The sequence below is a fragment of the Rattus norvegicus genome, chromosome 6 (assembly GCF_021556685.1).
Source record: "Rattus norvegicus strain SHRSP/BbbUtx chromosome 6, alternate assembly SHRSP_T2T, whole genome shotgun sequence".
Lineage (NCBI taxonomy): Eukaryota > Metazoa > Chordata > Mammalia > Rodentia > Muridae > Rattus > Rattus norvegicus.
Window position 1 is genome coordinate 103,710,001 of NC_141539.1, and position 25,151 is coordinate 103,735,151.

At 40.3% G+C, this 25,151-nt stretch overlaps 1 protein-coding gene across 28 annotated transcripts in view; it reads left to right on the plus strand.

Annotated features, from left to right (window-relative positions):
• The window catches only part of Gphn (gephyrin), a 532,330-nt gene that overhangs the window by 391,804 nt on the left and 115,375 nt on the right, over nt 1-25,151 (plus strand). For all 28 annotated transcript variants that reach the window (XM_087554592.1, XM_087554602.1, XM_087554605.1 and 25 more), the window contains one exon: nt 24,518-24,610. In XM_087554592.1, coding sequence (XP_087410718.1) covers nt 24,518-24,610 — 93 coding nt within the window. The remainder of the gene's footprint in view (nt 1-24,517; nt 24,611-25,151) is intronic.

A 25,151-nucleotide genomic window follows, 5' to 3' on the forward strand; every position in this document is an offset into this window, starting at 1 on the left:
CACTCTGCTGTGTGGCTGGTTACCTGTGCTTAGGTACCATGCATCCATCCTTCTTGTCCATCTTCCTGGGTGGATCTCCCACGCCTGGCTCTATCCCAGAATTCTTTCTGCCTTCCAAATATTCCACCTTCTTTTTTACCCTTTCCTATAGGCCATACTTTTTGTTTTTAATTGACAGGTGATGTTTCCATACAATACACAGATATTCTCTCTACTTGATATATTCCAAATGAAATTCCAAATTTCATAAGGACTATTTCACCACAAAATAGTATTTTAGGTTTTGGGTGATAGTTCCATCAGTAAAGTGATGACTGTACAAGAATGAGGATATGAATTTAATTCTCTACACTCACTCACATAAAAAGCTAGCTATGTTGGTACATGAACCCAGTTTTCAGGAATATGGAGACAATCAGATCCCTGAGACTCAGTGGCCATCCAAATTACCCTTTTTGGTGAACTTCAGGTCCTCATGAATAACCCTGTCTCAAAAAACAAGGTGGATAGCTTCGGAGGGACATTACCCAAGTCTATCCTCTTGCTTCCAGAGACATGCGCACATTCACACATATATGCACACACAAAGAAATAAATGTCTGAGTAAAGAGTTTTATTTATAGACTCTTAAAACTAGTGTGTTTAAACTGCAATGAACATTTAGAGAATAGTTAACATCCTAATTTTTCTGCAAGGAAACTCAGACTCAAAAGGAATAGAAGTAAGGTATCAAGACTTACGTTCTTTTTGTTACATAATGGTTTTCCTGGTCCAACATTAAAATAGTTTTAATAATGGAAGCTGGCATAACAAATGATGTAAAAGACCTAAAATTAGTGAACTACTAGGTGCCACGTTCTAACTCTTTTGTCCTGGCCCTGCTTAGACAAAAATAGGTTTAAACAGCTTCCACTTATCCTACATCTTTGACTCACATTGTCTTAGATTTAACATTTTCTGTTGTTTTTATTTTACTCTCTGCTAAAATGAAATAAAAGTTTGGAAACTCACTAGAATAAGGAAATTGTCAGTAATTATTTCGAAAGTCAGTATTAATGAAACTATGTACTGTTAAATACAGAAGATCCAGTTACTTATTGATAGTAATGAGAACCAAGTTGTATTTAGAAAATACAAATGAAACTATAGATTATTAAAATTTTAATACATTTATAACAAAAATTAACTAACCAGTCGTGGTTCCCTGTAATTTCAATGGCCTTTCCCTTAACATTGGTTTCTTAGAGAAATCAAATCCTGTGTTTGAGTCATGTTCACCCAGAAATGTCAGGAAAAAGATTTAAAAATTTCGCCTGGTTGCTGCCGCTGCCATGGAGAGCTCGTAGGCAGCACCCCATGAGCAAACGTGAGCCTCAGGACCACAGGTAAGACCAAATTTTCTGCTGCAAGCGACCTCCCTGGTGAACTCAGGACACACAGAGGCAAAATTCCTCTAGGACCGGGCACTTCCTATGTTTACCTGGAGTCCCAAACCCAAGGATGCCGGCCCGCAGCAGCTCTCTGCTCCCAGACCCCGTGGGAGAGAGACCTCACCGCCTGGTCAGGTGGGCACTCCTGAGGCTGGAGAGCTGAAGAGACCACCAACACTGCCCACCCCTGCTCACATCCCTGGCCCAAGAGGAAACTGTATACGGCCTCTGGGTGCCCGTGGGGGAGGGCCCAGGAGCGGCAGGACCCCTGCGCCTGAGACACCACCAGAACCTGAAAGGACAGACCAGATAAACAGTTCTCTGCACCCAAATCCCGTGGGAGGGAGAGCTAAACCTTCAGAGTGGCAGACACGCCTGGGAAACCAGAAGAGACTGCACTCTGCACACATCTCTGACGCGAGAGGAAAACACCAAACACCATCTGGAACCCTGGTGCACGGAAGCTCCAGGAAAGAGCAGTGCAGATCTTCCTGGTTGCTGCCGCCACAGAGAGCCCGAGGGCAGCACCCCGTGAGCGAACTTGAGCCTCAGGACCACAGGTAAGACCAACTTTTCTGCTGCAAGTGACCTGCCTGGTGAACTCAAGACACAGGCCCACAGGAACAGCTGAAGACCTGTAGAGAGGAAAAAATACACGCCCGAAAGCAGAACACTCTGTCCCCATAACTGGCTGAAAGAAAACAGGAAAACAGGTCTACAGCACTCCTGACACACAGGCTTATAGGACAGACTAGCCACTGTCAGAAATAGCAGAACAAAGTAACACTAGAGATAATCTGATGGCGAGAGGCAAGCGCAGGAACCCAAGCAACAGAAACCAAGACTACATGGCATCATCGGAGCCCAATTCTCCCACCAAAGCAAACACGGAATATCCAAACACACCAGAAAAGCAAGATCTAGTTTCAAAATCATATTTGATCATGATGCTGGAGGACTTCAAGAAAGATGTGAAGAACTCCCTTAGAGAAACACAAGAAAACATTAATAAGCAAGTAGAAGCCTACAGAGAGGAATCGCAAAAATGCCTGAAAGAATTCCAGGAAATCATAAAACAAGTAGAAGCCCATAGAGAGGAGTCACAAAAATCCCTGAAAGAATTCCAGGAAAACACAATCAAACAGTTGAAGGAATTAAAAATGGAAATAGAAGCACTCAAGAAAGAACACATGGAAACAACCCTGGATATAGAAAACCAAAAGAAGAGACAAGGAGCTGTAGATACGAGCTTCACCAACAGAATACAAGAGATGGAAGAGAGAATCTCAGGAGCAGAAGATTCCATAGAAATCATTGACTCAACTGTCAAAGATAATGTAAAGCGGAAAAAGCTACTGGTCCAAAACATACAGGAAATCCAGGACTCAATGAGAAGATCAAACCTAAGGATAATAGGTATAGAAGAGAGTGAAGACTCCCAGCTCAAAGGACCAGTAAATATCTTCAACAAAATCATAGAAGAAACTTCCCTAACCTAAAAAAAGAAATACCCATAGGCATACAAGAAGCCTACAGAACTCCAAATAGATTGGACCAGAAAAGAAACTCCTCCCGTCACATAATAGTCAGAACACCAAACGCACAAAGTAAAGAAAGAATATTAAAAGCAGTAAGGGAAAAAGGTCAAGTAAAATATAAAGGCAGACCTATCAGAATCACACCAGACTTTTCGCCAGAAACTATGAAAGCCAGAAGATCCTGGACAGATGTCATACAGACCCTAAGAGAACACAAATGCCAGCCCAGGTTACTGTATCCTGCAAAACTCTCGATTAACATAGATGGAGAAACCAAGATATTCCATGACAAAACCAAATTTACACAATATCTTTCTGGAAATCCAGCACTACAAAGGATAATATATGGTAAAGCCGAACATAAGGAGGCAAGCTATTCCCTAGAAGAAGCAAGAAACTAATCGTCTTGGCAACAAAACAAAGAGAAGAAAAGCACACAAACATAACCTCATATCCAAATATGAATATAACAGGAAGCAATAATCACTGTTCCTTAATATCTCTCAACATCAATGGCCTCAACTCCCCAATAAAAAGACATAGATTAACAAACTGGATACACAACGAGGACCCTGCATTCTGCTGCCTACAGGAAACACACCTCAGAGACAAAGACAGACACTACCTCAGAGTGAAAGGCTGGAAAACAACTTTCCAAGCAAATGGTCAGAAGAAGCAAGCTGGAGTAGCCAGTCTAATATCAAATAAAATCAATTTTCAATTAAAAGTCATCAAAAAAAGATAAGGAAGGATACTTCATATTCATCAAAGGAAAAATCCACCAAGATGAACTCTCAATCCTAAATATCTATGCCCAAATACAAGGGCACCTACATACGTAAAAGAAACCTTACTAAAGCTCAAAACACACATTGCACCTCACACAATAATAGTAGGAGATTTCGACACCCCACTCTCATCAATGGACAGATCATTGAAACAGAAATTAAACAGAGACATAGACAGACTAAGAGAAGTCATGAGCCAAATGGACTTAAGGGATATTTATAGAACATTCTATCCTAAAGCAAAAGGATATACCTTCTTCTCAGCTCCTCATGATACGTTCTCCAAAATTGACCATATAATTGGTCAAAAAACGGGCCTCAACAGGTACAGAAAGATAGAAATAATCCCATGCGTACTATCGAACCACTGCGGCCTAAAACTGGTCTTCAATAACAATAAAGGAAGAATGCCCACATATACGTGGAAATTGAACAATGCTCTACTCAATGATAACCTGGTCAAGGAAAAAATAAAGGAAGAAATTAAAGACTTTTTAGAATTTAATGAAAATGAAAGTACAACATACCCAAACTTATGGGACACAATGAAAGCTGTGCTAAGAGGAAAACTCATAGCGCTGAGTGCCTGCAGAAAGAAACAGGAAAGAGCATATGTCAGCAGCTTGACAGCACTCCTAAAAGCTCTAGAACAAAAAGAAGCAAATACACCCAGGAGGAGTAGAAGGCAGGAAATAATCAAACTCAGAGCTGAAATCAACCAAGTAGAAACAAAAAGGACCATAGAAAGAATCAACAGAACCAAAAGTTGGTTCTTTGAGAACATCAACAAGATAGATAAACCCTTAGCCAGACTAACGAGAGGACACAGAGAGTGTGTCCAAATTAACAAAATCAGAAATGAAAAGGGAGACATACCTACAGATTCAGAGGAAATTCAAAAAATCATCAGATCTTACTATAAAAGCCTATATTCAACAAAACTTGAAAATCTGCAGGAAATGGACAGTTTCCTAGACAAATATCAGGTACCGAAGTTAAATCAGGAACAGATAAACCAGTTAAACAACCCCATAACTCCTAAGGAAATAGAAGCAGTCATTAAAGGTCTCCCAACCAAAAAGAGGCCAGGTCCAGACGGGTTATTGCAGAATTCTATCAGACCTTCATAGAAGACCTCATACCAATACTATCCAAACTATTCCACAAAATTGAAACAGATGGAGCACTACCGAATTCCTTCTATGAAGCCACAATTACTCTTATACCTAAACCACACAAGGACGCAACAAAGAAAGAGAACTTCAGACCAATTTCCCTTATGAATATCGATGCAAAAATACTCAATAAAATTCTGGCAAACCAAATCCAAGAGCACATCAAAACAGTCATCCACCATGATCAAGTAGACTTCATCCCAGGCATGCAGGGATGGTTTAATATAAGGAAAACCATCAACGTGATCCATTATATAAACAAACTGAAAGAACAAAACCACATGATCATTTCATTAGATGCTGAGAAAGCATTTGACAAAATTCAACACCCCTTCATGATAAAAGTCCTGGAAAGAATAGGAATTCAAGGCCCATACCTAAACATAGGAAAAGCCATATACAGCAAACCAGTTGCTTACATTAAACTAAATGGAGAGAAACTTGAAGCAATCCCACTAAAATCAGGGACTAGACAAGGCTGCCCACTTTCTCCCTACTTTTTCAATATAGTTCTTGAAGTTCTAGCCAGAGCAATCAGACAACAAAAGGAGGTCAAGGGGATACAGATCGGAAAAGAAGAAGTCAAAATATCACTATTTGCAGATGATATTATAGTATATTTAAGTGATCCCAAAAGTTCCACCAGAGAACTACTAAAGCTGATAAACAACTTCAGCAAAGTGGCTGGGTATAAAATTAACTCAAATAAATCAGTAGCCTTCCTCTACACAAAAGAGAAACAAGCCAAGAAAGAAGTTAGGGAAACAACACCCTTCATTATAGATCCATATAATATAAAGTACCTCAGTGTGACTTTAACCAAGCAAGTAAAAGATTTGTACAATAAGAACTTCAAGACTCTGAAGAAAGAAATTGAAGAAGACCTCAGAAGATGGAAAGATCTCCCATGCTCATGGATTGGCAGGATTAATATAGTAAAAATGGCCATTTTACCAAAAGCAATCTACAGATTCAATGCAATCCCCATCAAAATACCAATCCAATTCTTCAAAGAGTTAGACAGAACAATTTGCAAATTCATCTAGAATAACAAAAAACCCAGGATAGCTAAAACTATCCTCAACAATAAAAGGACTTCAGGGGGAATCACTATCCCTGAACTGAAGCAGTATTACAGAGCAATAGTGATAAAAACTGCATGGTATTGGTACAGAGACAGACAGATAGACCAATGCAACAGAATTGAAGACCCAGAAATGAACCCACACACCTATGGGCACTTGATTTTTGACAAAGGAGCCAAAACCATCAAATGGAAAAAAGATAGCATTTTCAGCAAATGGTGCTGATTCAACTAGAGGTCAACATGCAGATGAATGCAGATCGATCCATCCTTATCACCCTGTACAAAGCTTAAGTCCAAGTGGATCAAGGACCTCCACATCAAACCAGATACACTCAAACTAATAGAAGAAAAATTAGGGAAGCATCTGGAACACATGGGCACTGGAGAAAATTTCCTGAACAAAACACCAATGGCTTATGCTCTAAGATCAAGAATCGACGAATGGGATCTCATAAAACTGCAAAGCTTCTGTAAGGCAAAGGACACTGTGGTTAGGACAAAACGGCAACCAACAGATTGGGAAAAGATCTTTACCAATCCTACAACAGATAGAGGCCTTATATCCAAAATATACAAAGAATTCAAAAAGTTAGACCGCAGGGATACAAATAACCTTATTAAAAAAGGGGTTCACAACAGGAGCCGGATGTAGATCGCTCCTGAGAGGCACAGCCAGAATACAGCAAATACAGAGGCGAATGCCAGCAGCAAACCACTAAACTGAGAAGAGGACCCCCGTTGAAGGAATTAGAGAAAGAACTAGAAGAGCTTGAAGGGGCTCGAGACCCCATATGTACAACAATGCCAAGCAACCAGAGCTTCCAGGGACTAAGCCACTACCTAAAGACTATACATGGACTGACCCTGGACTCTGACCTCATAGGTAGCAATGAATATCCTAGTAAGAGCACCAGTGGAAGGGGAATCCCTGGGTCCTGCTTAGACTGAACCCCCAGTGAACTAGATTGTTGGGGGGAGTGCGACAAGGGGGGGAGGATGGGGAGGGGAACACCCATAAAGAAGGGGAGGGGGGAGGGGGATGTTTGCCCGGAAACCGGGAAAGGGAATAACACTCGAAATGTATATAAGAAATACTTAAGTTAATAAAAAAAAGAAAAAAAAATGGGGTTCAGAGCTAAACAAAGAATTCACAGCTGAGCAATGCCAAATGGCTGAGAAACACCTAAAGAAATGCTCAACATCTTTAGTAATAAGGGAAATGCAAATCAAAACAACCCTGAGATTTCACCTCACACCAGTGAGAATGGCTAAGATCAAAAACTCAGGTGACAGCAGATGCTGGAGAGGATGCGGAGAAAGAGGAACACTCCTCCATTGTTGGTGGGATTGCAGACTGGTACAACCATTCTGGAAATCAGTCTGGAGGTTCCTCAGAAAATTGGACATTGAACTGCCTGAGGATCCAGCTATACCTTTCTTGGGCATATACCCAAAAGATGCCCCAACATATAAAAAGACACGTGCTCCACTATGTTCATCGCAGCCTTATTTATAATAGCCAGAAGCTGGAAAGAACCCAGATGCCCTTCAACAGAGGAATGGATACAGAAAATGTGGTACATCTACACAACGGAATATTACTCAGCTATCAAAAACAATGACTTTATGAAATTCGTAGGCAAATGGTCGGAACTGGAAAATATCATCCTGAGTGAGGTAACCCAATCACAGAAAAACACACATGGTATGCACTCATTGATAAATGGCTATTAGCCCAAATGCTTGAATTACCCGAGATGCCTAGAACAAATGGAACTCAAGACGGATGATCAAAATGTGAATGCTTCACTCCTTCTTTAAAAGGGGAATAAGAATACCCTTGGCAGGGAATAGAGAGGCAAAGATTAAAACAGACACAGAAGGAACACCCATTCAGAGCCTGCCCCACATGTGGCCCATGCATATACAGCCATCCAATTAGACAAGATGGATGAAGCAAAGAAATGCAGGCCGACAGGAGCCAGATGTAGATCGCTCCTGAGAGACACAGCCAGAATACAGCAAATACAGAGGTGAATGCCAGCAGCAAACCACTGAACTGAGAATAGGACCCCCGTTGAAGGAATCAGAGAAAGAACTGGAAGAGCTTGAAGGGGTCGAGACCCCATATGTACAACAATGCCAAGCAACCAGAGCTTCCAGGGACTAAGCCACTACCTAAAGACTATACATGGACTGACCCTGGACTCTGACCTCATAGGTAGCAATGAATATCCTAGTAAGAGCACCAGTGGAAGGGGAATCCCTGGGTCCTGCTTAGACTGAACCCCCAGTGAACTAGATTGTTGGGGGGAGTGCGGCAATGGGGGGAGGATGGGGAGGGGAACACCCACTAAGAAGGGGAGGGGGAGGGGCTAGGGGGATGTTTTCCCAGAAACCGGGAAAGGGAATAACACTCGAAATGTATATAAGAAATACTCAAGTCAATAAAAAAAAATAATTATTTCATTTTCTACTAGGAGAAAACTGCCTTCCCTCATATGCTCTTTCCTCTTCATCAGAGCAGATCGATCACAATTAATGAACTCTGCATGAATGGTTAGCTTTTATCAAGAATTTCTAGAGATGATAATGAAAAATAATTACCAGGTTAACATTCAACCTTGAGTTGAATCCAACAGAGTTGTTTTTAATATCCAAAAGCGTTATAGTTAGACCTAGACATTTTAGTTAGATATTTAGAAAATATATAAAGATTTAATTCAGTTTCTTTAATAAAATTGACCAAACATCTGTCAATACTGGTACTATATAATGTCATATATAAAGAAAGATAACACAGAATAGAACTGCCTCATCATCCAGGGCAGAGTGAGATCAGAAGAGTTACTCTTCTTCGTTGCCTCTGTTGTATCCTTGCCTTTTGTCAATTCATTTATAAACATTATTGGCCCCTTTTCACAGTTTGTATATTTCTTTCATATGACTTTGTATAGATTAATAGTTCAAGTACCATCAGTAAGTGATTTTTATTATATTGTCACTACCTAGACCTTACTTAAGCTACAAATTCTAATACTATATTCATTGCATACTTCCTTCTAATAAGTTTTCATGAGATACTGAACTTAAATTTCCTACTCTTACAGCAATACTTTTTCTTCTACAGCTTCTTGAATGCATTCATGGTCTTCATCCCTGCCACCACTGTTTTTTATTTGGGTTATTATTAACTTTGTGGATTAGAAGTTCCTTGCAGTTTCATACCACCTCCAGCCCAATTCTTTATTCCATTTTCATGAGAATAATCTGTTCAAATGAAAATTGTGTCTTTAAAACTTACTATGTCAAAATACTCTTTTCAAACAGATACCTTGACAATTAATTTTGGTTTGTTTTGTTTTTTTTTTACATTTTCACATGTGTAAAAAATGCATTCTGGTTACTTTCCTCCTACCCTGGCCATTTTGCCTTCTTTACAAATCTGATAGGTCTTGTTTTTATTATCATATTTCTCCAGGACTTTTTGGTTTCCTGTTTAATATTTTGGATGACCCAGTGTTCATCCAAACTTTCTTTGTATTCTTTGTCCATTGGTTGGAATATTCTGTTTTATCAAAGCTAGTTGATCTATAATATATTTTAGCTCTGAAGTCTCATTATGGTAGTTTGGGAGACCTCCCTAGATATGAGAGAGGAAAGTTCAAACCCCTGCTATTATTGTGTCAGAGCCTATGTGGTTTGTCGTTGTTGTTGTTTTTACCATGCAACATTTGTTTTATGAAATTAGGGGCTCCTTTTTAATCTCTTCTGGTTAGTTTTGGTTTGAAGTCTACTTTATCACTATCGGTATAGCTAAACTTGCTTGTGTTTCTGTTTGTAGTCCTTTTCTATATGAGTTTTGAGGAGTTGCTGAATTTTACCTGTACATTCACTTTTTTTAATCTTTTGTCAAGGTTTTGGATAGATTTCCTTAATCCGTGTATGACTTTGTTTGAATCTTCTATATGACCATTAATTCTTTTGTTATATATATATATATATATATATATATATATATATATATATATATAAGTTAATTAGTTAGTTAGTTAGTTAATTAGTTAGTTAGTTAGTTAGTTTCACACTCCAGATTTTATTCTCCTCCCGGTCTACCCCCTGAGAGTTCCACATCCTATTCTTCCTCCCCATCCCCACCCTACCCCCTGCATACCTTCCCCAGCCCCATCTCCACAAGGATGTCCCCACCCCACCCCTGCTCCAGACTCTAAACTTCCTGGGTCTGCAGTCTCCTGAGGGTCAGGTGCATCTTCTCTGAGCCCAGACCCAGGAGTCCTCCGCTGTCTATGTGTTGGAGACCTCATCTCAGCTGGTGTATGCTGCCTGGTTGGTGATCCAGTGTCTGAGAGATCTCAGGGGTCTAGGTTGATTAAGACTGCTGGTCCTCCTACAGGGTTGCCCTCCTCCTTAGCTTCCACCAGTTTTGTCCTAATTCAACCAGAGGGGTCAGCAGCTTCTGTTCATTGGTTGGGTGCACATATCTACATCTGACTCTTTCAGCTGCTTGTTGGGTCTTTTGGAGGACAGTCGTGATAGGTCCCTTTTTGTGAGTGCCCCATAGCTCCAGTAATGGTGTCAGAACCTGGGTCCTTCCCTTGAGCTGGACCTGTCACTGGACCGTCTTTTTCTCAGGCTCTTCTCCATTTCCATCCCTGCATTTCTTTCAGACAGGAAGAACTATGGATCAGAACTTTGACTGTGGGATAACAACCCCATCCCTCACTTGATGCACTGTCTTTCTACTGGAGATGGATTCAATAAGTTCCCTTTCCCCACTATAGGGCCTTTCATCTAGGGTCCCCCTCTTTGAGTCCCCACTATAGGGCCTTTCATCTAGGGTCCCCCTCTTTGAGTCCCCACTATAGGGCCTTTCATCTAGGGTCCCCCTCTTTGAGTCCTGAGAGTTTCTCACTTCCCAGGTCTCTAGTACATTCTAGAGGATCCTCCCAACCTCCTTCCTCCCGAGGTCCTCTGTTTCCATTCTTTCTGCTGACCTTTAAGGCTTCAGTCTTTTCCCTCACCCAATACCAAATCATGTTCCCCTCTCCCCCGACCCCCATTCCTTTTCCCTCCCCTCCCCCCACCTTGTGATTGCTTGCTTCTCCCTCCCAAGTGGTACTGAGGCATCCTTACTTGGACCCTCCAGCTTGTTGGCCTTTTTGAGTTCTGTGGACTGTATCTTGGATATTCTGTACTTTATTATTTTTTTTTTGGCTAATATCCACTTGTTAGTGAGAACATACCATGCATGTCCTTTTGGGTCTTAGTTACCTCACTCAGGATGACATTTTCTAGTTCCATCCATTTGCCTGCAAAACTCAGGATCTCCTTGTTCTTAATAGCGGAAGCACATTTCTGTATCCATTCTTCCATCATGGGACGTCTGGGCTGTTTCCAGCTTCTGGCTATCACAAATAAGGCCACTATGAACACAGTGGAACACGTGTCCTTGTGGCATGGTAGGGCATCTTTTGGGTATATTTCCAAGAGTGGTATTTCTGGGTGTTTAGATAGGTCTATTTAAATATTCTTAGTTTTTCCTTTCTTTTTAAGGTACCTTATTCTGTTTTCAATATGTGTGCCTTATTTGTTATAGATTATTTAGTAGTCTTTTTATTCACTGTCAATGTTAATACTGTTAAACTCCTGAATATAAGCAATGGAAATATACTATATTTAAAATTAAAAGGAAATTTAAGAAGGACCAGTATCAAAATCTTTCATCTTTTCGGGTCAGTGAGCCAGCTAAGTTGATAAGAGGTCTTGCTGCCAAGTCTGAAGACCTAAGTTTGATTCCCTAGAACCCACATGATAGGAGAGAATCAACTCCTACCGGTGCTATTGACTTCCAAAAGCATTCATGCAGTATAACACATATATACAGTAACACAAACTAAATAAATAAGTGTAAAAAAATTAAACACAATGCCTTCGCTTTATTCCTAAAGAAATGAGCCAATGTTGTAGAAGTTAGGGATTATTTTAAAGTATGTACTACGTGATTATAAAATATCCTAGAGTATATTCCCCTGTGGAGCGTAGGGCAAGTTGAAGGATGGTAATTAAGGAGGTTGCTACTACCAACAGGAGAGATAGGAAAAGCACTTGATTTCATGCCTGACAACCTGAGTTTGAGTCCTGGGATCCCCATGTAGACACAGAGGCTGGATTCCTGCAGTTGTCCTCTAACCTCCATGCACATGGTTTGTGCACTCACATACACACGCAGAAGCAAATGAACAAATAGTAAAGAATAGAACTAAAAGTCTTCACTGGCTCCTGATTCAAACAATTTTCTGTGACTTCAAAAACATTTGGGAAACTTTTAAAAACCATTTCATACATAGAAATGAATATATTAACAATTAAACTGTAGTGGTAAAATAAACCTTATATTTTATGATATGAATCACTACATTTTCACTTGCTTACCATATTGGCAGGTAATGAGTATTTTAGATGGAAAAGTGCAAATGCATCTACTAGCACTTTGAATAAACGATATGTTTTATCTCATAAATATAGGCACTTTATTGTATTATTCCATATACAGAATTTCAGGATTAGGCATAAATCATAATCTTGCTTGTATTTTCCAAAGGATATCTATCTGAACCCATTAAGTCTTTCTGAGCCTATACATATGAAACCTGTAATATTTAAATAAGCTGTACAATGAACCAAAATTTTGACTAGTCTTTAAAGGGAAGAAATGGAAAAGAAATTGTATTGAAATAGCCATTGGGTCATTGAACATATTAAATGTTTTACTGTCTGATAAATAATCAGTTTTAAATGCTAAATTCTAAAAATATGTAGCAGGGGAGATGAGGAACTGGGGATAGCCACCAGAGGTCCCAGACACCAGGGAAACGTGAGGCTCCCAGGAACCAGTGTGGATGACTTTAGCTGAAGGGCACAGAGAAGGAGGCAGTAGATCCTAAAGAGACCTCCTTCAGCAGATAGGCACGACCCCTGTTGAGGGATGGGGACACCAACCCATCTCAAAGTTTTTAACCCAGAAATATTCCTGTCCAAAGGAAGAACAGGGACAAAAAACAGAACAGAGACTGAAGGAAGGGCCAACCAGGGACTGCCCCACCTGGGGATCCATTATGTCTGGAGACCCCAAACCCAACACTGTTGTTGTGGTCAAGAGGCCCTTGCTGAAAGGAGCCTAGTGTGGTGGTTCCTGAGGAAGTCGGTCCAGCAACTGACCAATGCGGATGTGGATGCTTGGAGCCAACCATCAGACCAAGCTCAGGGAATCTAGTGAGGGAGCTGGCGGAAGGACTGGAGGAGCAGAAGGAGATTGCAACCCCACTGGAAAAACAGCCTAGGCTGCCTGACCACCCAGTTCTCCCAGAGTCTAGACCACCAACCAAGGAGTGTACCTGGAGGGATACATATGTAGCAGAGGATGGACTTGCCCGACACCAACAGGAGGGTTGGCCCTTGGTCCAGGGGAGTCTTGATGCCCCAGCACAGAGGGATGCTGGAGCAGTGGGGTGGGAGAGAGTGGTGGGTAGAGGAGCACTCTCATACAGGCAAAGGGGAGGGTGGAGGGCAGATGTGGGAATGAGGGGCTGCAGTTTGCTTAGTTAAAAGCACTGTGTCCTTCCAGGGAACCCAGATTCAATTCACAGCACTCACATGGTAGCACAACTTTAAAACTTCAGGCTCAGTAGTTGCCAAGAATGCAAATGACCATAAACATACATGCAGGAAAAAGAACTATATACATTAATATTAATTTGCTATTTTATTTATTTTATTTTTGAGATTCTGAGATTACAATATTTCCCCCTTCTCTTTCCTCACTCCAAACCCTCCCATACTCCCTGCCTTGTTCAATTTCAAACTCATAAATGATGTATAAAGTAAAATAAAATTCAATTAAGAAACTGGAAAAGCATGAGGACATGAGAAGCAAAAGAAAGACAAAGTGTTGGATTAGCTTCTTTGTAGATCTTCTAATGTTAGAGTCTGTCAGCTGGAGGGTGGCATTTGAATTTCAGTTTATCTGTTATTCCATTTAGGCTAATACTGGGCCTAGAGGGTCAGATGTAGAAGCTTATTAATGTATAAGGAGCCTCTGTTGGCCACACCTGGGCTGGCCATCTTCTACACTTCCTAGAGTTTTCAACTTGTACACTCCAGTATGACTAATGTTTTAATCAGAGGCATATGTTCCAATTGCATTAGAAATTATTAAAACAAACACAACTTTGAAATTTATACATTCATAACAATGTCTAAGCTTTCATAATATACTCAACTTTAAATATGCTGAGGAAGATACTATATGACATTATTTCTAGGACTACATGAACAAACATCTACATATCCCACATAGGGAATCAATGACAAACCAAAGTAGGGATACCACCAAAGTTTTATTGGGGTTACTTATAAGAATATGGGTGAGAGGTTACTTACAGGAGCAGAAGTGACTAAAGATAATCAAATCATAAAAAGCACAATCACTGGTGACAGCTCACAGAGGCTGGAAACCTGGAAAGCACTGCATAACCTGCAGGCAGCTCCCAGGTGGGAGGGTGTCTTTTCCAGGAAGTCTGGCTTGTCTCTGCTTCTTCCAAGCAGCTCAACTGGCATGAGTCTCTTTGCAGCTCGGTTAGTTTCAGTCTCCTTCAGGCCATTCTACTGGTTGAGAGACTCTCAGCAGCCCTTACTGCTTAGAGATGGGCTAGTATATCTGGTCCATTTCAGAATCTTTCTAGAACTTTAAAGGTTCTTACTTCCTGAACTTAATAAGTCCCTCCCAAGTGGGATTGAGGCATCCTCACTTGGGCCCTTCAGCTTGTTAACCTTCTTCAGTTCTGTGGACTGTATCCTGGGTATTCTGTACTTTTTTGGTTAATATCCACTTATTAGTGAGAACATACCATGCATGTCCTTTTGGGTCTGAGTTACCTCACTCAGGATGATATTTTCTAGATCCATCCATTTGCCTGCAAAACTCAGGATGTCCTCATTCCTAATAGCTGAGTGGTATTCCATTGTATAAATGAACCACATTTTCTGTATCCATTCTTCTGCCATGGGACATGTGGGTTGTTCCCAGCTTCTTGCTATCATAAACAAGGCCACCATGAACATAGTGAAACATGTTCCTCTGTGGCATGGTGGGGTATCTTTTGGGTATATATATGCCCAAGAATAGTATAGCTGGGTCTTCAGGTAGATCTATTTCAAGTTTTCTGGATATTTCCAGATTGATTTCCAGAGTGGCTGTACCAGTTTGCAATCCCACTAGCAATGGAGGGGTGTTCCTCTTTCTCCATCCTCATCAACATATGCTGTCACCTGAGGATTTGATCTTAGCCTTTCTGATTAGTGTAGGGTATATTCTCAGGGTCGTTTTTATTTGCATTTCTCTTATCACAGAGGACTATCTCTATGAACATTTCTCTAGGTGCTTCTCAGCCATTCAAGATTCCTCTGTTGTGAATTCTGTTTGGTTCTTTATAGATGGATAAACAAAAATATTCTAGGACATAACCAAAATCAAACAGTATCTATCTACCAACCCAGCCCTACAGAGGATTCTGGAAAACTCCAACACAATGAGGGTACCTACACTAAAGAAAAACATGATAATAATCATTTCACAACAAAATCAAAAGGAATCACATGCATCCTACTTACAACTGACATAACAAGAACTAACAATTATCTGCCTTTAACATCTCTCAATATTCATAGACTCAGTTCACCTACAAAAAGACATAAGTTAACAAACTGTAAATGCAAACAGGATCCAGCATTTTTCTGGGTTTTGGGGTTTTTCTTTATTCATTCATTTATTTTTTTTTTTGAGAGTCAGATAGGATAGCGAGTTGTCTTAAAGTGAGCTGAATTACAAAGCACACACAGCTTTAACTTGGATTTTACGTTTACTTAGGGCAGTGATTCTCAACCTTCTTAATGCTGTGACCCTTTTTTTTTTAATTTATTTAATACGTAATAATAATTCTTTGGTTTCCGGGCAAACATCCCCCCCTCCCCTTCCTTATGGGTGTTCCCCTCCCAACCATCCCCCCATTGCCGCCCTCCCCCCAACAGTCTAGTTCACTGGGGGTTCAGTCTTAGCAGGACCCAGGGCTTCCCCTTCCACTGGTGCTCTTACTAGGATATTCATTGCTACCTATGAGGTCAGAGTCCAGGGTCAGTCCATGCATGGTCTCTAGGTAGTGGCTTAGTCCCTGAAAGCTCTGGTTGCTTGGCATTGTTGTACATATGGGGTCTCGAGCCCCTTCAAGCTCTTCCAGTTCTTTCTGTGATTCCTTCAACGGGGGTCCTCTTCTCAGTTTAGTGGTTTGCTGCTGGCATTCGCCTTTGTATTTGCTGTATTCTGGCCGTGTCTCTCAGGAGCGATCTACATCCGGCTCCTCTCTGTCTGCACTTCTTTGCTTCATCAATCTTGTCTAATTGGGTGACAGTATATGTATGGGCCACATGTGGGGCAGGCTCTGAATGGGAGTTCCTTCAGTCTCTGTTTTAATCTTTGCCTCTCTCTTCCCTGCCAAGGGTATTCTTGTTCCCCTTTTAGAGAAGCAGTGAAGCATTCACATTTTGATCATCCGTCTTGAGTTTCATTTGTTCTAGGCATCTAGGGTAATTCAAGCATTTGGGCTAATAGCCACTTATCAGTGAGTGCATACCATGTATGCCTTTCTGTGTTTGGGTTAGCTCACTCAGGATGATATTTTCCAGATCCAACCATTTGCCTACGAATTTCATAAAGCCGTTGTTTTTGATAGCTGAGTAATATTCCATTGTGTAGATGTACCACATTTTCTGTATCCATTCCTCTGTTGAAGGGCATCTGGGTTCTTTCCATTTTCTGGCTATTATAAATAAGGCTGCGATGAACATAGTGGAGCACGTGTCTTTTTTATATGTTGGGGCATCTTTTGGGTATATGCCCAAGAAAGGTATAGCTGGATCCTCAGGCAGTTCAATGTCCAATTTTCTGAGGAACCTCCAGACTGATTTCCAGAATGGTTTTACCACTCTGCAATCCCACCAACAATGGAGGAGTGTTCCTCTTTCTCCGCATCCTCGCCAGCATCTGCTGTCACCTGAGTTTTTGATCTTAGCCATTCTCACTGGTGTGAGGTGAAATCTCAGGGTTGTTTTGATTTGCATTTCCCTTATGACTAAAGATGTTGAACATTTCTTTAGGTGTTTCTCAGCCATTCGGCATTCCTCAGCTGTGAATTCTTTGTTTACCTCTGAACCCCATTTTTAATAGGGTTATTTGTCTCCCTGCGGTCTAACTTCTTGAGTTCTTTGTATATTTTGGATATAAGGCCTCTATCTGTTGTAGGATTGGTAAAGATCTTTTCCCAATCTGTTGGTTGCCGTTTTGTCCTAACCACAGTGTCCTTTGCCTTACAGAAGCTTTGCAGTTTTATGAGATCCCATTTGTCAATTCTTGATCTTAGAGCATAAGCCATCGGTGTTTTGTTCAGGAAATTTTTTCCAGTGCCCATGTGTTCTAGATGCTTCCCTAGTTTTTCTTCTATTAGTTTGAGTGTGTCTGGTTTGATGTGGAGGTCCTTGATCCACTTGGACTTAAGCTTTGTACAGGGTGATAAGCATGGATTGATCTGCATTCTTCTACATGTTGCCCTCCAGTTGAACCAGCACCATTTACTGAAAATGCTATCTTTTTTCCATTGGATGGTTTTGGCTCCTTTGTCAAAAATCAAGTGACCATAGGTGTGTGGGTTCATTTCTGGGTCTTCAATTCTATTCCATTGGTCTATCTGTCTGTCTCTGTACCAATACCATGCACTTTTTATCACTATTGCTCTGTAATACTGCTTGAGTTCAGGGATAGTGATTCCCCCTGAAGTCCTTTTATTGTTGAGGATAGTTTTAGCTATCCTGGGTTTTTTGTTATTCCAGATGAATTTGCAAATTGTTCTGTCTAACTCTTTGAAGAATTGGATTGGTATTTTGATGGGGATTGCATTGAATCTGTAGATCGCTTTTGGTAAAATGGCCATTTTTACTATATTAATCCTGCCAATCCATGAGCATGGGAGATCTTTCCATCTTCTGAGGTCTTCTTCAGTTTCTTTCTTCAGTGTCTTGAAGTTCTTATTGTACAGATCTTTTACTTGCTTGGTTAAAGTCACACCGAGGTACTTTATATTATTTGGGTCTATTATGAAGGGTGTCGTTTCCCTAATTTCTTTCTCGGCTTTTTTCTCTTTTGTGTAGAGGAAGGCTACTGATTTATTTGAGTTAATTTTATACCCAGCCACATTGCTGAAGTTGTTTATCAGCTTTAGTAGTTCTCTGGTGGAACTTTTGGGATCACTTAAATAAACTATCATATCATCTGCAAATAGTGATATTTTGACTTCTTCTTTTCCGATCTGTATCCCCTTGACCTCCTTTTGTTGTCTGATTGCTCTGGCTAGAACTTCAAGAACTATATTGAATAAGTAGGGAGAGAGTGGGCAGCCTTGTCTAGTCCCTGATTTTAGTGGGATTGCTTCAAGTTTCTCTCCATTTAGTTTAATGTTAGCAACTGGTTTGCTGTATATGGCTTTTACTATGTTTAGGTATGGGCCTTGAATTCCTATTCTTTCCAGGACTTTTATCATGAAGGGGTGTTGAATTTTGTCAAATGCTTTCTCAGCATCTAATGAAATGATCATGTGGTTTTGTTCTTTCAGTTTGTTTATATATTGGATCACGTTGATGGTTTTCCGTATATTAAACCATCCCTGCATGCCTGGGATGAAGCCTACTTGATCATGGTGCATGATTGTTTTGATGTGCTCTTGGATCCGGTTTGCCAGAATTTTATTGAGTATTTTTGCGTCGATATTCATAAGGGAAATTGGTCTGAAGTTCTCTTTCTTTGTTGGGTCTTTGTGTGGTTTAGGTATAAGAGTAATTGTGGATTCATAGAAGGAATTCGGGAGTGATCCATCTGTTTCAATTTTGTGGAATACTTTGGATAATATTGGTATGAGGTCTTCTATGAAGGTTTGATAGAATTCTGCACTAAACCAGTCTAGACCTGGGCTCTTTTTGGTTGGGAGACCTTTAATGACTGCTTCTATTTCCTTAGGAGTTATGGGGTTGTTTAACTGGTTTATCTGTTCCTGATTTAACTTCGGTACCTGATATTTGTCTAGGAAACTGTCCATTTCCTGCAGATTTTCAAGTTTTGTTGAATATAGGCTTTTATACTAAGATCTGATGATTTCTTGAATTTCCTCTGAATCTGTAGGTATGTCTCCCTTTTCATTTCTGATTTTGTTAATTTGGACACACTCTCTGTGTCCTCTCGTTAGTCTGGCTAAGGGTTTATCTATCTTGTTGATTTTCTCAAAGAACCAACTTTTGGTTCTGTTGATTCTTTCTATGGTCCTTTTTGTTTCTACTTGGTTGATTTCAGCTCTGAGTTTGATTATTTCCTGCCTTCTACTCCTCCTGGGTGTATTTGCTTCTTTTTGTTGTAGAGCTTTTAGGTGTGCTGTCAAGCTGGTGACATATGCTCTTTCCTGTTTCTTTCTGCAGGCCCTCAGAGCTATGAGTTTTCCTCTTAGCACAGCTTTCATTGTGTCCCATAAGTTTGGGTATGTTGTACCTTCATTTTCATTAAATTCTAAAAAGTTTTTAATTTCTTTCTCTATTTCTTCCTTGACTAGGTTATCATTGAGTAGAGCATTGTTCAATTTCCACGTATATGTGGGCATTCTTCCCTTATTGTTATTGAAGACCAGTTTTAGGCCTTGGTGGTCTGATAGCACGCATGGGATTATTTCTATCTTTCTGTACCTGTTGAGGCCCGTTTTTTGACCAACTATATTGTCAATTTTGGAGAAAGTACCATGCGGAGCTGAGAAGAAGGTATATCCTTTTGCTTTAGGATAGAATGTTCTATAAATATCTGTTAAGTCCATTTGGCTCATGACTTCTCTTAGTCTGTCTACGTCTCTGTGTAATTTCTGTTTCCATGATCTGTCCATTGATGAGAGTGGGGTGTTGAAATCTCCCACTATTATTGTGTGAGGTGCAATGTGTGTTTTGAGCTTTAGTAAGGTTTCTTTTACGTATGTAGGTGCCCTTGTATTTGGGGCATAGATATTTAGGATTGAGAGTTCATCTTGGTGGATTTTTCCTTTGATGAATATGAAGTGTCCTTCCTTATCTTTTTTGATGACTTTTAATTGAAAATTGATTTTATTTGATATTAGAATGGCTACTCCAGCTTGCTTCTTCTGACCATTTGCTTGGAAAGTTGTTTTCCAGCCTTTCACCCTGAGGTAGTGTCTGTCTTTGTCTCTGAGGTGTGTTTCCTGTAGGCAGCAGAATGCAGGGTCCTCGTTGCGTATCCAGTTTGTTAATCTATGTCTTTTTATTGGGGAGTTGAGGCCATTGATGTTGAGAGATATTAAGAAATAGTGATTATTGCTTCCTGTTATATTCATATTTGGATGTGAGGTTATGTTTGTGTGCTTTTCTCCTCTTTGTTTTGTTGCCAAGACGATTAGTTTCTTGCTTCTTCTAGGGTATAGCTTGCCTCCTTATGTTGGGCTTTACCCTTTATTATCCTTTGTAGTGCTGGATTTGTAGAAAGATATTGTGTAAATTTGGTTTTGTCATGGAATATCTTGGTTTCTCCATCTATGTTAATTGAGAGTTTTGCAGGATACAGTAACCTGGGCTGGCACTTGTGTTCTCTTAGGGTCTGTATGACATCTGTCCAGGATCTTCTGGCCTTCATAGTTTCTGGCGAAAAGTCTGGTGTGATTCTGATAGGTCTGCCTTTATATGTTACTTGACCTTTTTCCCTTACTGCTTTTAATATTCTTTCTTTATTTCGTGCGTTTGGTGTTTTGACTATTATGTGACGGGAGGTGTTTCTTTTCTGGTCCAATCTATTTGGAGTTCTATAGGCTTCTTGTATGCCTATGGGTATCTCTTTTTTTAGGTTAGGGAAGTTTCTTCTATGATTTTCTTGAAGATATTTATTGGTCCTTTGAGCTGGGAGTCTTCACTCTCTTCTATACCTATTATCCTTAGGTTTGATCTTCTCATTGATTCCTGGATTTCCTGTATGTTTTGGACCAGTATCTTTTTCTGCTTTACATTATCTTTGACAGTTGAGTCAATGATTTCTAGGGAATCTTCTGCTCCCGAGATTCTCTCTTCCATCTCTTGTATTCTGTTGGTGAGGCTTCTATCTACAGCTCCTTGTCTCTTCTTTTGATTTTCTATATCCAGGGTTGTCTCCATGTGTTCTTTCTTGATTGCTTCTATTTCCATTTTTAATTCCTTCAACTGTTTGATTGTGTTTTCCTGGAATTCTTTCAGGCATTTTTGTGATTCTTCTCTGTAGGCTTCTACTTGTTCTCTAAGGGAGTTCTTCACGTCTTTCTTGAAGTCCTCCAGCATCATGATCAAATATGATTTTGAAACTAGATCTTGCTTTTCTGGTGTGTTTGGATATTCCATGTTTATTTTGGTGGGAGAATTGGGCTCCGATGATGCCATGTAGTCTTGGCTTTTGTTGCTTGGGTTCCTGCGCTTGCCTCCTGCCATCAGATTATCTCTAGTGTTACTTTGTTCTGCTATTTCTGACAGTAGCTAGACTGTCCTATAAGCCTGTGTGTCAGAAGTGCTGTAGTCCTGTTTTCCTGTTTTCTTTCAGCCAGTTATGGGGACAGAGTGTTCTGCTTTCGGGCTTGTAGTTTTTCCTCTCTACAGGTCTTTAGCTGTTCCTGTGGGCCTGTGTCTTGAGTTCACCAGGCAGGTCACTTGCAGAAGAAAAGTTGGTCCTACCAGAGGTTCCGAGGCTCAAGTGTGCTCGTGGGGTACTGCCTACGTCCTCTCCGCGGCGGCAGCAACCGAGGAGATCTGCGCTGCTCTTTCCAGGAGCCTCAGTGCACCAGGGTTCCAGATGGCGTTTGGTGTTTTCCTCTAGCGTCCGAGATGTGTGTGCAGAGTACAGTCTCTTCTGGTTTCCCAGGCGTGTCTGCCTCTCTGAAGGTTTAGCTCTCCCTCCCACGGGATTTGGGTGCAGAGAACTGTTTATCCGGTCTGTTTCCTTCAGGTTCCGGCAGTGTCTCAGGCGCAGGGGTCCTGCCGCTCCTGGGCCCTCCCCTACGGGAACCCAGAGGCCTTATACAGTTTCCTCTTGGGCCAGGGATGTGGGCAGGGGTGGGCAGTGTTGGTGGTCTCCTCCGCTCTGCAGCCTCAGGAGTGCCCACCTGACCAGGCAGTGAGGTCTCTCTCCCACGGGGTTTGGGAGCAGAGAGCTGCTGCGGGCCGGGATCCGCAGGTGTGCCTGGGTTTTGGTTTTTAAGACAGGGTTTCACTATATAGCCCTGGCTTTCCTGGAACTCATTCTGTAGACCTGGCTGCCTTTGAAGTCCAAAAGATCTACTACCCTCTTCCTCCTGAGTCCTGGAATTAAGGTCGTGTACCACCACCACCCAGCTAGACATTAATAATTAATATTTAAGATGCCAGCAAATACATTTTCTTAGTACGTAAGTAGGTGTAGAGCTTGTATCTTGACCACCACAGGCCAAACCATTCCTGGAGGCTAACTGTGACACTGACTCAGTATTAATAACCACCTTAAAACTTCTGGTTCATTTAGAAACTGATATTATAACAAGGTTTGGTGGCTTATACCTCTAATTATTCAATTCTGAGATGAAATAGGGGAAATTCTGAGACTTAAATAAAGTTTAAGTCTATCCTGGGCTACACAGGAAAAAATGTATAAATTGGAATCAGACCTATGGTCTCATTACATTCCTTGTCTTAGAAAGCATAGATGAAGAAGAGATTTAACCTCCTGGAAATACATGAAGATAAAATCTACCAGATTCCCCCTTCAGTTCAAGATTCAGTGTTTAAAAAGTAAGAGTCAGAATCTCTATGAATTAGAGTACCAAAGTAAAAAGTCTCTGTACTCTAGGTCCTAAGTCTCAAAAGCAATAGGCTTTCAGTGGCTGAAGTCAAACCCCAGTGGAAACAATGAGATGTTATAAAGTATGCAAGTGCCTCATACCAATCAAATTCTGGCACATGCCTTGATTGTAAGGTCCAAAATTCACTAAAGAATTTAAAAAGTTACTCATGAATCCATTTGAATTACACCATACATTATTGATACACTAATTGTCATTAAATCACTTGAGTTAATAAAGCCAAAATCAAAGGTTTAAATTCAATTTAAATAATTGGGAAGCTCCTTCCTTTTCTTAGATTTCTCCTTTCATGGCAGAAATCTTCTAAGAGTGGCATGTTTATTGTATTAAAGCTAAAATTGGAAACTGTTGCCAAAAGCTATAACAGAGTGAATAAAAAACAAAAACTAACATTTTAAAGTAACAGTTCATATTTTCTTGTACATCCTTCTAGATATATATTTATGTTAATATAGTTTAAAATTATATAGTATACTATATATAATTTACATGTTTAAAAGTATATCTTTTTAAGAATTTTATCTGTCCATGAATATTTTTTCCATTTTTATTAAATTGGGTATTTCTTATTTACATTTCAAATGTTATTCCCTTTCCCGGTTTCCTGTTCATCAGCCCCCCCAGCCCCTCCCCCTCCCCTTCTATATCCATCCCCCATTACCACACCCCCTCAGCAATCCCCTACACTGGGGGTCCAGCCTTGGCAGGACCAAGGGCTTCCCCTTCCACTGGTGCCCCAACAAGGCTATTCACTGCTACCTATGCATTTGAACCCCAGGGTCAGTCCATGTATAGTCTTTGTGTAGTGGCTTAGTCCCTGGAAGCTCTGGTTGGTTGGCATTGTTGTTCATATGGGGTCTCGAGCCCCTTCAGCTCTTTCAGTCCCTTCTCTAATTCCTTCAACAGGGGTCCCGTTCTCAGTTCAGTGATTTGCTGCTAGCATTGACCTCTGAGACATTTGTAGCATTTGACATGTTCTGGCTGTGTCTATAAATGTCACTTTAGTCCCATATTTTATCATAAGATTGATGTCTCTGTTTACGTCAATGTATTACTAGTCTTTTGGTTTCTTTCTATATTTACTAATGCAAGCAACTCTGAAATAAAGATCTCCATGAAGATATAATAATAGCAAGGAAATTTCTGTGTCTATTAATATGAAAATGTTTAAATTTGGTTTTCCTTTAGAAGAATATACTTGACTTCTCAAAGGATTCATGATATATCTTCTAAGCTTATCTTTTCTAACTGTATAGCAATTCATATTTAGACAATTGCTGTAAATATTACTAAAAATTGACCATATGTGATCTAGACACCAGGATGCACCTCTTCTTTCTGCCTACTGTCTCTTGGGATGGAAATCAGAATGTCTACCTGAGCCCATTGACAAGATGTGACACAGGCATTGTGCCCAGCTTATTTGTGAATGACTGAGTACCCATTGCCTCCATTATTCATGTTTCTTTCTTTTCTTTCAGATGGAATGGGGCGAGTCCTTGCTCAAGATGTGTATGCAAAAGACAACCTACCCCCATTCCCAGCATCAGTAAAAGATGGCTATGCTGTTCGAGGTAAATATGTTGGTTTTTTAAAGAGTCATCAGACTCATACTCTATTTTTCTACATTTTTTTCTCTGTCCACATTCCTGATTACTGTTGTATCTATCCCCAAGTAATTGTCAAAATTACTTCACTTACCTGCTAATCTGTACCTATATTTTTTGAAACAATCTTGATTAATATTCTGTAGGGAAAGTATTATATAGTCCTATGAAAATTCTTTATTGTAAATATATACATAGAGGTCAAATTAAAAACACCACAAACCCTGAGTTCTCTGGTACCACAAAACCAAAAAATACTGTTACTGTAGCTTATGCTTTTAGCCCCCACATATCAGAAAGCAGACAGCTTTGATCTGGAAGTCTGCATGTTTTCTAGTTGGATACAGCTATAGGTTCTAGGGAACATGAGCAGATTCCTAGCACTCAGATTAAATGTAAAAGTCTTTCTCTTGGTTTAAACTTAAACATCAGTAAAGGATTTCATGAAACACAGGCATGAAATTAATTCTCTCTGGAAGACACCATGTATCAGAGTTCTGGAACTCCG